Here is a 13,940-nt window from a genome sequence, read left to right on the forward strand (position 1 = left end):
TCCTCTCTTTCTGATCCAAGGACTAGGAAGAGGGGCCCTTATGCGAGAAAGGCAATGGAGGAAATCCCTTGTTTAAAAACACAGCCCAGTCATACAGAGTGAAGTAAGTCAGAAAGAGAAAGACAAATACCCTATGCTAACACATATATATGGAATTTAAGGGGAAAAAAATGTCATGAAGAACCTAGGGGTAAGACAGGAATAAAGACACAGACCTACTAGAGAATGGACTTGAGGATATGGGGAGGGGGAAGGGTAAGTTATGACAAAGCTGGAGAGAGGCATGGACATATATACACTACCAAACGTAAGGTAGATAGCTAGTGGGAAGCAGCCGCATAGCACAGGGAGATCAGCTCGGTGCTTTGTGACCGCCTGGAGGGGTCGGATAGGGAGGGTAGGAGGGAGGGAGACGCAAGAGGGAAGAGATATGGGAACATATGTATATGTATAACTGATCCACTTTGTTATAAAGCAGAAACTAACACACCATTGTAAAGCAATTATACTCCAATAAAGATGTAAAAAAAAACCCAAAAACACAGCCCACAGAGGGTAGGATGGAAACTGAATTTAACTGGGTTAGATTCTAATTGGGTCAATTGCATGCTAAAATGCCCCCCCCAATATTCTCTGTAGGATTTAAATAGGACCCAGAGTCTCATAACATAGTATTAAAAAGTATGCAACCCCAAATTATCTGAAATACAATTAACTAGGAAAGTCTGACAAATTGTCAAGTGAACAGACAACTCATAGACTTCAACTCTGAGATGATCCAGACATTAAAATGAACAAACAATGGCATTAAAGCAGATATTATAAACATGCTCCAAGGATTAAGGACGAACACTTTTGAAACGAATGGAAAGATAAAGGTCTCAAAAGAGAAATGGAATCTACAAAAAAGAACTAGGTGGAAAACTTAGAGTGTAAAAATAAAAGTAACTGAAATAAAAAATTCAGCGGACAGGCTCAGCACCACAGTGGAGATGAAAGAGGAAATAGTCAATTAACTTGAAGGTAAATCAATAGAAGTTATCCAATCTGAATAAGAGGAAGAAAAACAGGGCGAAAGAAATGAAGAGAGCCTCAGTGACCAGAGGGACTATGACAAAAAGGCTTCATCCATGTCATCAGAGTCCCAGAGTGAGAGGAGAAAAGGAGTGGTTGCAGAAAATAAATTTGAAGAAATAATGGCTAACAACTTCCAAAGAAGTCTCACTTTCAGGATGGCAGTATGGGGGACACTGGGGGCCCATCCTCTAGCGAAACGAAACTAACTGGTGAAAACTGTGGCAAACTCAGACTTCTAACTTCAGCTCTCACACGTACAGAGCTTGGAAGTTGTCACTCCCATCCTCACAACAAGAAAAGGGCTCAATGCTTAGATCCATCAGAGAATTGAGGTCATAGGGCAAACAGCCATCCTGAAATCTGGAGAGAGATAAACACATAGAATTATAGTCAAGGTCATCTTACCTGAAGCAGAGGCTGCTGGAGCCGGTGACTGGCAGGAACATTTAAAAGGTAATTATGACAAGTTCCTGAAGACTTGAATGTGGACTAGCTTGAGAGTTAAAGACTCCTGGGGACCCAGTCTTAAGGCCTGTCTACCATTTTGACAAATGTCCTTGGGGAAAAGATGATTCATACTGACTGGCAGAACTCTGACTCACGTCAAGTAAAGACAGCCTTGAGAATGGGGTCCTCCAGGGAACTAACAGACCGCTCAAACAATGACACTTCTCCGGGAATGAGGCTTTGAAGTTGTTCCAATCAATCCCCTTCTGCCGAACTTCTGTGGCTGCAGGCTAATGGTTTTCACCAAGATTATGGGCTTTTGGTTTTCAAGTCTACTGTGGAGCTGGAAAGTGGGAGATGTGTACGCTAAAGTGTCACAAAGCTGGCTGTTCTGACCAAGATTCAGCCATTTTTTATTGAATAAACACCCCCCCAACCCCGGCCCCGGATTGCTGCAAGCCTTTGGTTAATTTCCAGAGTTCTGAAAAAATTGGTTCGGACAATTTTTGCTGGTTTTCTGATTGCTTTTACGTAGGAGAGAATTTTTGGAGGTCTTTAATCTGCTGTTGCCACTGACATCCTTCTGACGAGCTTTTAAAATGTGAAAATGTCCTGTTATAAGTCATAAATGTGTTCTGATTAACCAGGTCACTTGTATCCAGGGGAATCTTAGACCAGTTAATTAGGAATTGAAATTGTTAGGGGAGGGAAGGACCCATCAGTGGGCTATAGGAAGAAGTCCAGGGAGCAGTAGGAAGAAAATAGTATCCAGAGATGGACGGTGGGTGTGTGTCCAGGCAGGAATGCAGTTTGGAGCCGTGGTCAGAGGGCAGCAGGACCAGTGTTGAGAGTCCCAGGTGTGTGTATGTGCCCGTCTTTATCCACCTTGATTCTTGGGGCCTCAGCCCTGGGGAACTCTCAGTCCTGACCTAATGCTTGCCCAGAGAGGAAATGAAGGTAGTTAATGCCTGGGTTCTCTGCAAGTCAGGTCCTAATTGCTGGTTTCCAGTCTGGAAGGTCCTTTCTGTATTTCAGGTCTTTCACAGTCATAACAATCATTCAGCTGCTTACAGAATTTAACTACTCATCCTGAGCTCAAAGATCTTCTACTTCTGTGAGTGTGGAAGATGTTTCCCCTCTTAAATCCTCACCAGAAGACGCATGCTGGTTTCCTACAATAAGCCTTCTTGCAGTTCTGAACCACAGGACTGTCGTCCCCTGACGCCATGTTGGTTGGTGGCAATGGCAAGTGGAGATAGTGGTGGGTCTGGACACGATGGCAGGTGTTTGGCAGGAGCTGAGAAACACCAGCCTGAATCTGTTCATTTTCACAAGGTCAGTGGGGTCTCTCGATGTCTATGATGTTTCCCTCCTTGATTTGCCTTTTTGTTACTCTGTGACCTTGTGCAAGTCATTCACGTACAACTCAAGGCCTCAGCTGTGGAGTGAAAGGGTGGGGCTGATCCTCTAAGGACCTCAAACAGTGAAAGCATATTTATTTTTTATTTGAGGGGACAGCGTCCCCCAGCCTGGGTAGCCCTTCTTCCTTCTTGCATCCAATTTTTCATAAATCTAACCTGTATTCACAGTCTCAACTTCCTTACATCCCTTTCTCTTCTCAGTTCCTTAAAATCAGGTTTCTTCCTCTAAAAATATGACTCTCACCCAGGGCATCAATAATCTTTTCGTATGCAACTCCCATGACCCTTCTCTGTGCTTATCTTTCCCAAGCCTTTCAGCAATGAACATTCTGGCCCAGTTTGTCCTTCCTCCTATACTTCCTCCTTGTCATCTTCATCATCCTCTTGCTGAGAGAGCAGAGAAGAGGCCAGTATGACTGGGTGCAAGTAGGCAAAAGAGAGGTGGTAGAGGACGTGTATCTATCAGCCTCCTGGATGTCTCCCTCGAGGTCCCACAAGCACTTTCACATAGCAGGGCCACAGCTAAAGGCATAATATTCCTGCTGAAATCAACTCGTCCTCCCATATTTCCAGTTACCTTTGGGATTCCCCACCTGAGACACGGACGGGAGCCTCACCTGCTCCCTCACCTCCACCCTTCCAGGTCCACCTCCTGAACATCTCTCTAATCTGCCATTTTCACTTCTTGCGTGGTATCTTGTGTATCATCACTTTTGCCTGGAGTGTTACATCTACCCAACACCCTGTCCACCCATCCTAGGAACCCCAGAGCAGTCTCTCTGAAATCCACACCCATCTGAACATCTTCCCGTCCTGGCTAAGACCATTAAGATTTCCAATGTAAGGTCCAAACGCTGTTCTACAGCTCCAACCACTCAGGCCAGGGCACTTTCCCAACTATGAGCCCTCCAGCGATGGTGAAGAATGACAAGGCATCTTGTGCAGAGAAAGGACAGTTTTATTTGGTGACGAACATGGAATGTGACACATGCCTGGTGGGAAAGAAGGGGAAGCAGTTTCCTTGGAGAGGAGGCTGCTCTGTTTCCAAACATGCCCGTGTCATGGTCCAGGACACGGGCCAGCCTTCTGTGAGCCCTCAGGTGCTGGGCAGGGCGTGGATCGAGCAGCAGGAAATGGTTCTGTTGGGACAAGACCCCAGCTGGAATGGAGACTCGAAGTCCCTGAGTCTTGCTGGTATTGGCCCATCATCAACCCCCCCCCCAAGAGGGTGGGGAGGAGGCTGAGACCCTAAGGCTGGGGTGATCTTGACCCTGAGGCCCGGGGTCAGGGGGCTTCTTGTGCATGTGCTTGAGTGAGTGTGTGTCTGTGTGTCCATTTGTGCGTGGCGCGTTTGCATGTGTGTGTACATGTGTGTGTGTGCTGACATGAGAGTGTGTGCCTCTGTGTGTCTGTCTGAGTGACCATGTGTGTGTCCGGGCATTTGTGTGTGTGTGTGTGTGTGAGCACGTATCCACGACCATGTGTGTTTCTCTTTGTAGCTGTGTTGCGGTGCCGCCTGTGTCTCTCCACCTCTGTCAGCATTTCTGTGGACTTCTCTGTGCATCTTGGTGTATGTCTATGTGGCTGTTTGTCTCTCTCTTTGGATGTCACTGTCCCAAGCCCCCTGCTGCCCCCACCAGGAGAAGAACAGCCAGCTCCCAAATCCTGCAGAGTGGGCTGCAATACTCACTCAGCTCAGCACAGGCCAGGTCCCTTCCCGGAAGGCTGAGACTTTGATTCCAGCCCATACATCAGTGCGTCTGGAAGATGAAGAAACAATAACCACAGACCAGAGTGAAGGAGCCCAGGGACCTCCACAGTCCTCTGGAGGCCTGGGACTAGGGAATGGGAACTCTGAGATCCAACCACACTCAGGCAGGGCTTGGAGGGGACCGTACCGCCTCCACCAACCAGCCCAGCTGTTCTCAGTGTCAGGGCTGATGTGGGGAGATATAGTCTATGCCTCAACAGGATCTGGAGAATTCAAGGCAAAGAAGAAATCTGAAATGGGGAGAGTTGAGGCTGGAGGGACCTAGCTGTCCCACGTGTGCAGGGACAGAGCTCCCTGGGGGAAATCCCTGCTCCTGCAGCGGGGAGGGAGGGCTTGGAAGCAGGTACTTACCGACAGTGGAATGTACTAGAGTGGCGTCCAAGTGATCGAGAGCCTCAATGACCAGAGGGCACACCTGACCCAGGGGCAGAGAGGAGAGTTAGGCAAAGTGGCACCTTAGGGAGAGCCTGGCAGCAACAGCATCCCCAGTATGCATTCTCTGGGGACATCTTCCATCATTTTTCTGTATCTGAGAGTGTCTGATTCGGAGCAGTCCCACAGATGAATGTTCACACATCCACACTGGGTGGAAGGAGGAACTGAAGGCATGGGTGAGGTGCCCAGTCACGCAGTGAACTGTTGTTCGCTGTGTGATCTGGCACCTGTTTCTGAATAGGGTGGACTACCCTGGGAGGGGTGAGTTTCTGGTTATAGGAGGCATCGAAGCATAGGCTGGGTGGGTCTGGTCTGCAGCCATAGTGGGGGTGGCCTGGGAGCTTCTTGGGGCAGGAGCCCATCTGTTTCAGCTGTAGTGTGGACACACACAGGGCCTGGCCCAGAGCAGAAACCAATCAATACATTTTGAAAGATGAAAGGAAGAAACGTGGACAGATGGATCAATGGACAGATAGACTGATGGATGGAATTTACTTATTAAACTGAGAGGCTCAGAAAAGCTCACCCCAGGGGCTTCTTTTAGCCTGAGAAGCTCTAAGAGCCAAAGGTCAGGAGCCCCCTCTTGTACTCACTTACCTGGCCCTGCACCAGCCCAGGAAGGACATTATCCAAGATCCCAGTGATGTTGTCAATAAGGCTTGCACTGGGGAGGGCGCCCAACCTGAAAGAGAAAAGCCACGGGCAGTGCAGGGGCCTGAGGCTCGTATGGAGAAGCACTTGTATGTGCCCACTGCAGACTCAGCACCGAGGAATGGAACCTGGCCTCGTGCCTCCACACCCACACGATCCACAACAAGGGGCACATCCAAAGGGAGTGATACACGGCACAGCAGCGCACATACCAGGTACGTGTAGAATAAACCCACAGTTCCAGGGCGCAGTAGGTGTTCAATAAGGCTTTGTAGAATCCATAAATGAATGAACAGTGCTTAGTATGCAGTTGTCATGAGGACTCAATGAGATGATACGTGTGATGCACAACACATGTGTTCAGTAAACGTGAGCCATGATGGGGGCGACTCCTGTATATTGTACCTGCCCCCATCTCCCTTGCAGCAGTAACTGAAATAGTAACCCAGGTAGGCTCCATAGCTATTTTACCCGTTGCTGGCACAAAGCATGTCACATCTATTATTTTAGAGGATTCTGTCAATAATGCCAAATTAGCTCCATATTGCAGTTATCTGAGAAAGCTGAGACTCAGGTTGGGGAAGCACTGTTCAAGTTCACACAGGAAGCCCTCCATCTCTTGCCACACCCCTCAGGTAGATGGGGCTTGAACTCAGATTTCTTGTTGCCTAATCCAGCACAGAATTGGTGAGCCTGGCCTAAGAAGGGATAAGTGACCATTTACCTATTCATCCGTGCTTCCATGCAGCCATCCATCCATCCGCCTATCCATCTTCTCACCCTTCCACCCTCCCACTCATCCATTCTCCCATTGTTCTATCTTCCCAACCATCCATCCATCATCCCATCCTATTGTTTCTGGACAGGAGTAGCCACCCCTCTGGCCTCACCCATCAAGCAGGGAGATTTGCAGGCTGCCAGGGGAGAAAGTGCAGTTGCAATGGACGATGTAGAACTTCTCCTGTTCATCTTTCACAGCTAAGAGTTCTGAAGTGATGTTTAGCTTCACAGCCAGCTTCAGTGGACTTCCAACCAAGGGCCTGCAGAGAAGACACTCTGTTGCAGCTGGTCTCACCACATCCCAAGGCAGAGGAGGCTTTTCTCCTTGACAGAAATGCCAGCCATCTTGCCCACAGCTGTACTCATCTCATTTCCCAGCAGAGGAAACCAAGGCTCACAGAGGTTAAATGAGTTTCCCAAGTGACTCAAGGTCACTCAGCATGGCAGCAAATGAGCTGAAGTTGGAGGCTCAGGTCTGTTAGACAGACTCCAACACCTTTTTTCTTTTTGACTACCCAAGGTCATCAGGGTCTCCTCTGGTGAGCCATTCCCCCTTGGGACCCACTCACATTTTCACACTGAGGACCATGGCCAGAGGGATGGTGACATAAAGACGATGGCCATCAGGGCTCTTCAGGAGGACAAGTTCCAGCAGCTGGGGATCAGTGGTCTTCAAACTGCCCAGGGAGCAACATTGGGGGGAGAAACATTAACTCCTCTAGTTCTAAATCTAGAAACCACACCTAACTCCACCTTACCCATCCCAGAGTGGGAGCTACCCATGAGGTGGGATGGAGGAGATAGGAGGGAAGTCTTGCAGCAAAAGCCACATGGGTTTCAAGTCTCACATCAATTTTTCCCAAACTCTGCCCTGGGTCAGATCCAGACACACACATGGCCCTCTCCTCATCTCAAGTCTATAAGGTATTCCAGGATAGAGACTGTGTCTGGGTTATATTTTCATCCTGTATGCCAGCTCAGAGCCTTACAAAGAAAGGGCCCACTCTATATTGGTTGACTTTGTAGACTGATGAGCAGGGGGGTAGATGGATATGTGGGTGGATGCATGGAAGAGTAAGTGGTTAGATGGAGGGAGGATGGACAAATAGATGGATGGATGGGTAAGTGGCTATTGGAGTCTGGGCAATTGGAGTAAGTCCTTCACAAACATTTATGGTAGGAATCACTCATCCTGCCAAGTTCTTCCATGGCAGGTCAATCAACAATGTTTATCATGGAGATGGAGAAGCAGGAAGTCGGGGAGAATGGAGAGAGGGTGGAAGTAAGTCTCTTCTCTGAGCCAGCCACTGAGCCAGGTGATCTACATCTTTTCAGTCCTCCCAACAGTTTTTCTCTGTGGGTACCATAATCTTCGTTTTACAGATGGAGAAACCAAGCCCAGAGAGACTGAGTGCCTTGCCCCAGGTCACCCAGCAAAAATCAAACTCAAGCCTATCTATCTGTCTTCTAGTCAGGGGCAAGCACCTGGGTGGGTAGGAATCATGGGAATATCCCTGACCCAGTCCTATGGAGGACCTAGGCTTTGCCAGCTCACTGGCATCAAACTTTCTACTATTGCTCCTTGCTTAGAGAGCTCTGAGGTGGCTCCTGGATTGTTCATCTTGGATTGCTCCACGGACATCACATAATGATGTCACTGAGGAGAGTAGCTTACACTTTCTTGCTTACATCAAAGGCCACAGTGTTCTAAGGTATTTCACAGGTGAGGAGAACAAAATTACTATCATATAGTGGAAAAGACCTTGGCTTTGGACTTAAGTCAGTTAGAGTTAGAACCCTCACTCTGCATCACTCCTGTGGTGTGATCACAGGCACCTTCCTGTGCCTCGGTTTTTCCGTCTGTAAACTAGGGATTATTAAATTGACCTCAGAGGACTATGGTGAGGATTATAGGTGATGCTGGGGACTAAGGACGCGCTTTAGGACTGGGGGCAATTGCTAGTTCAAGAGGGCTGGTGTTCCCTGCCAGACTGTGAGGAAGGTCTCAGCCTGAGTCCTGGCCTCATGTTCAGATCACCCCCCCACCCCCTTCAGGGCCACTGCCTGGGGCTGTTAGATCTCCAACGGGGGTTCTCCGGTGGGGTCCAAGGCCCTATTTTAGGGCTACTCACTCAACGATGTTGTTCAGGAGAGGAGTCAGTAAGGGCACTTTCCCAAGTAGGCCCCCCCGCTGGCGACTGGGAGAGTTCCCTCCAGTCTTCAGGACGTCCAAGAGCGGAAGGTTTTCGAGAATGTCCAATAGATCCTCGGCGAGCAGGCCATTGCTGAGAGCTGGAAATGGGTATGGGGCCCTTGGGGGTCAGATCTGACAATTATGGGTCCTCCGTCCTTGCCCCCTTTTATCTCTCTTCCCAACCACACACACACACACACACACACACACACACACACACACACAAACACAGACATACACACACACCCCTGAAGGAGGGTATCACAGACTCTCACTTACCACTTGTCAAGCTTCCAGCAAGATCTGTGGGACTCAAGGCCAGGGATGGAGTCATAGGCAAGGGCAGTGTCTGGTCCGGGGGCAAGGTCAGGGCTTCCAGCAGGACCATGGTCTGGGCCAGCAGCCCACAGAAGACAACAAGGCGCCCAGTTTGAAACATCTTCTCATTCAGTATCTGTGGAAAGAATGACAGGTCCACTGTGGCACGACTACAAGAGAGGAACCCATCCACCATCTGCCCCAGTCCCTGCACACCAGGGAGTGAATAGCAATAACTAATGCGTTTCCTGAGCCAGGCTTTGGGTTGAGTCCTCCACACTCAGGCAGTGGAGGGGCGGGGGACGGAATGGGCAGATCTCACCTGGCTTCTCAGACGTCCCAGCAGATGTCTTGGTCTCCTCTTCCCTGCTGGCTACTGCTGAGGAGGCAGCCTCTTTTATAGTGTGGGAATCCGGAAACGAGCAGTTGAATGATGGGTTTCGAGATAACTCAGAATTCTGCAATCTGGTGGTGTCTTTCAAAGTAAGACACCAAAGTAGTAATTGCTCTCCAAAGTAAATAATTGCCGATCATATTAGTAGGTGGGACAGTTAAGCCGTTTGATTGACAAGTTAAACAGAGGAAAACTTGAGATGGGGATGTTACTCAAGACTTCATGGTTTCACGTGTGGGACTGAGGCTGGGGACCCACGCTCTGAGGTGGCCTGAAGATCACATTTGGAAACACTGGGAGAGGCAGCCGGTGGAGCCCAGGAAGGGACCTCAATCTCATATCCAGGCCTTTTCCATTCCTGGTCCAATTATTCTTCTCCAGTTGGAGGGCTCTTGCTCCCAAAATGTCAAAAAAGAGTCAAACTGTCTCTGATTTCCCTACATCTGGGGCACCCCTCAGTTCCAGGGCAGGGGTGTCCTGGTTTCTGAATCCTAATTGCGTGACAGTCACATGCTGGGGGCTACACATCCTCACAGAACCCTGGAGGGAGGGGTTGCTGTTCCTCCTTTGCAGAGGAGAAAACTGAGACCCAGTGGGGACAGGTGCCCAAGGACACAGAGAGGATGGGGCAGAGTTAGTGAGACAGGCTGGGGCCTGGGACCTGGGACTCTTTGCTGCAGTGCTTGCACCTGGACAAATGTCTCCTCAAGCAACAAAATACAAACAAACTATAAGGGACTAAACATAACCGCGTGCATGGGCAGGTGGGGCAAATTATGGACAACAAGATACAAAAGGACCTAAAACCCATCTGCCACTTCTGAAGAGCCAGGAGCACAAACAGAGTACTGCGCATGCCCCCTGAACTCAACACCACCAGAGGGTGGGCAAACTACGTAAGAAACCCCTCTAGCCTGATCCCTGGACGCACCCCTACCCTCACCCCATAGAAGGAACCAGCTTGCCCTGCCTCCAGGGGGGTGAGCAAGGGAACCTGTTACTAGTTTTCACTCCCCCCTGCTGCAGCAGGGACCCCCATAAAGGCTTGCCTGAATTTCTTGTCTGGCCTCTAGTCAATTTCTGTTGATTAAGGAAGGCCAAAAACCCTGGTCAGTATCATTAGGACTCAACCCATTGGATAATAATAACAATAAAAACAGTGTCAACAGCTAATGCTTGCCAAGCTCTTGCTGAATGCCAGGTGCGGCATCGTTTTTCACCTCCAGCCCCTCACAACCCTGTGTGGGATGGGAACGAGTACGTCCATTCTACAAGGGGGAAACTGAGGCTTGTAGTGTGAGGTGATGCGTCCAGAGTCTCACAGTGGGCATGGGGCCTAGGCATTCACGCTCTAGTCCTTTCTCTTAATCACTGGGCTGAGAGACGAGGATGCCTTGGGCACGCTCTGACCGTTTTGCATCCCCATGTCTGTGAATGTCATGCCTCCCACTTTTATAACCTGGAAAATGCTTTCCAGTTTCCCAGGCCTGAGGGATTGTGTGACATCCCGGTCTCTACCCTTACCCTTTCTTCTTCCCTTCCCCAAATGAAGTAATGAGGCATTTGTTACCACCACTTGGGCCTTTGGAGTGTATTTTACAGGTGAAAAAAAGAGGCACAGGGAGGTCCAGGTCCTAGTCCAGCGAGAGCATATTATAAGCAAAAGCGGAGAGAGAAGGGCGAAATGCACATTTATGGACTACCTACTCTGTGCCAGGTGCTTTCCATACTTGAACTTCATCTTTGTCATGAGTGCTTGATATTGTTGAACCTCAAATGTCAGATAAGGAGACTAAGGTTCAGAGAAGGTGATTACTTCCCAGGGATACACAGCGAGTGAGTGGTGTCAGAATTCTCCCCTGTGTCTGATGCCCCTGTAATCAGTGAGCCACGCTGCCTTCCCCTCATGTCAGACCTTCACTGGAGCTGCTCCCACTTCCTGTGAGAGTCTGGCCAATGCCTCCAAGGGGCTGGGCCATGGCCTTGAACTCAATCATCCATTCAAGCGCTCACCAGACTCTTCCCACAGCTTGTATGTTGTCAGTCATCCTCAAAGGGGTCCCCTTTTATCTTATCTTGGTACAACTCTTGTGGTTTGGGTCAGGTTGCCACTCTTTTGGGGGGAAATGGAAGCAGATAAGCCGAAGAATGGATTCAAGTTTGTTACTGGACAGCTAACAGCTGCTGGTTTGAAGCTAGGAGGCTGCATTTGTGTTACGGCAGAAAGGGGATGGATATGGGCGCATATTGCCCTGGTTCAAATCCTGTGACCCTGGGCAAGTCCCTCCAAACCTTTGAACTTCAGTTTCCTCATCTGTAAAATGGGAGGATAATATCTACCTCACAGGGCTGTGGGGGATAATGTCTGGGGATGGGGTATGAACTTCAGTTCATAAACTCATGTGTCTACATTTTTTTTTTGAAGATTTTTTTTGATGTGGACCATTTTCTAAAGTCTTTATTGAATTTGTTACAATATTGCTTATATTTTATGTTTTGTTTTTTTGGCCGCAAGGCCTCTGGGATCTTAGCTCCCCAACCAGGGATCGAACCCGCACCCCCTTCATTGAAAGGCAAAGTCTTAACCATTGGACTGCCAGGGAGGTCCCTACATTTTTTTTTTTAATACATAATCCCTTCATTTATTTATTTATTTGCTTATTGGCTGTGCCATGCCATGCAGCATGTGGGATGGTTCCCTGACCAGGGATCTAACCTGGGCCTCCGCAGTGAAAACTCTGAATCCTAACCACTAGGCCACCAGCGAACTCCCCTACATATTTTTTTTCTAACGTATGTATAGTTTAGCATTTCACATGCCATTTTGCTGAGTAACAAAAACTTCCCCATTTCCCCCTGGGATTTTATTTCTGTTCCAGGGGCTTTATTTGTGCCAAGGCATCTGAAGAAGGCTGTCCTGTCCCTGTTTTGACTGGAAATATAGAAGCAGCCATATGCCATCTGACCCCTTGATGCCAAGATGCTGTGCTTCCCTCCCGTCCAAAAGGCCCCTTCGAATTTAGTCTTTAGTTTTTTTTTTGCGGTACGCGGGCCTCTCACTGTTGTGGCCTCTCCCGTTGCGGAGCACAGGCTCCGGATGCGCAGGCTCAGTGGCCATGGCTCACGGGCCCAGCTGCTCCGCGGCATGTGGGATCTTCCCGGACCAGGGCACGAACCCGTGTCCCCTGCATCGGCAGGCGGACTCTCAACCCCTGCGCCACCAGGGAAGCCCTAGCCTTTACTTTTTACTGGACACCCTTGCTGGACACCCAAAATTGTTCTGTGTCTCGATGCCTTGGGTCTCAGGCAGGATCCCGGGGGACTGCCACAGCCCATCTGCCTGGAACTACTGAGACCTTCCAGTTAACTTTCTCTCCCTGGGGTCCTGCCACCTCTCCTGGTTCTGGAAGGGAATGTGGACACAGAACCCCTCTGTTCTGGAATCCCGCACGTTGACTTGGGGTTTCTGTTGTCCTCTTCCCACGTCAAGGTTTGCCTGGGGAGAAGCAAGGCCATGAGACACTTCTCAGAACCCACTAGAACTATTTTCTCTTCAATTTCTCTTGGACCCTCACACTCCACCAACCCAACATGGGAAATTTTCTAGTCCTGGGGGCAGGAAACCTTGCCTCAATTCATCATGTATATGCTATTCTTAATGTCTCCTATGCCCCAAATTTTGAAATTGAAAAACCCAGGCTTTAGGAATTCCCTGACAGTTCAGTGGTTAGGATTCAGCACTTTCACTGCCGTGGCCTGGGTTCAATCCCTGGTGGGGGAACTAAGATACTGTAAGCCGCAGGGTACGGCCAATAAAAAAGGGAGAGAGAGTGAAAAGAGAAATAGTATCTTATAACTAAAACAAACAAACAAACAAAACAACTCAGTCTTTAAAAAATTTAACCTACAGTAAAATTGACCTTTTTTGGGTGTATAATTCAATGAGTTTAACACATGAATAGTTGTTTTTTTTGTTTTTTTTTTTTTGCGGTACGCGGGCCTCTCACTGTTGTGGCCTCTCCCGTTGCGGAGCACAGGCTCTGGACGCGCAGGCTCAGCGGCCATGGCTCACGGGCCCAGCCGCTCTGCGGCATGTGGGATCCTCCCGGATCGGGGCACGAACCCGTGTCCCCTGCATCGGCAGGCGGACTCTCAACCACTGCGCCAGCAGGGAAGCCCACATGAATAGTTTTATGTAGCCACAATAATACAATAATACAGAACAGTTCCATCACCCCCAAAATACGCTCAGGCTGCCCTTTCATAGTTACCCCCTCCCTCTTCCCCTGCAACTGGCAACCACTGATCTGTTCTCTGTCACTGCTGTTTTGTCAGAGACCCAGGCTTTGTAGACTCAAAAGCCTTCTCTCTGCTTCTGCTGAAGTTGCCCTTCCTTGAAACACAGGTACTGTTTGTTCCAGTGCCCTGAGCAGGGCAAGGGTCATGGGGCAT

At 49.1% G+C, this 13,940-nt stretch overlaps 1 protein-coding gene across 1 annotated transcript; it reads right to left on the reverse strand.

The window, feature by feature from the left end:
• Positions 1 to 4,640: 4,640 nt before the first annotated feature.
• Positions 4,641 to 9,215, reverse strand: BPIFA1 (BPI fold containing family A member 1). Its single transcript, XM_004272973.1, has 7 exons — positions 9,056 to 9,215; positions 8,715 to 8,874; positions 7,152 to 7,259; positions 6,693 to 6,842; positions 5,749 to 5,833; positions 5,068 to 5,131; positions 4,641 to 4,705 (listed from the first exon to the last, which is right to left on the reverse strand). Exons 1-7 carry the CDS (start codon positions 9,213 to 9,215, stop codon positions 4,641 to 4,643), a joined length of 792 nt encoding a protein of 263 aa, XP_004273021.1.
• Positions 9,216 to 13,940: the final 4,725 nt, after the last annotated feature.

The sequence above is a fragment of the Orcinus orca genome, chromosome 16 (assembly GCF_937001465.1).
Source record: "Orcinus orca chromosome 16, mOrcOrc1.1, whole genome shotgun sequence".
Lineage (NCBI taxonomy): Eukaryota > Metazoa > Chordata > Mammalia > Artiodactyla > Delphinidae > Orcinus > Orcinus orca.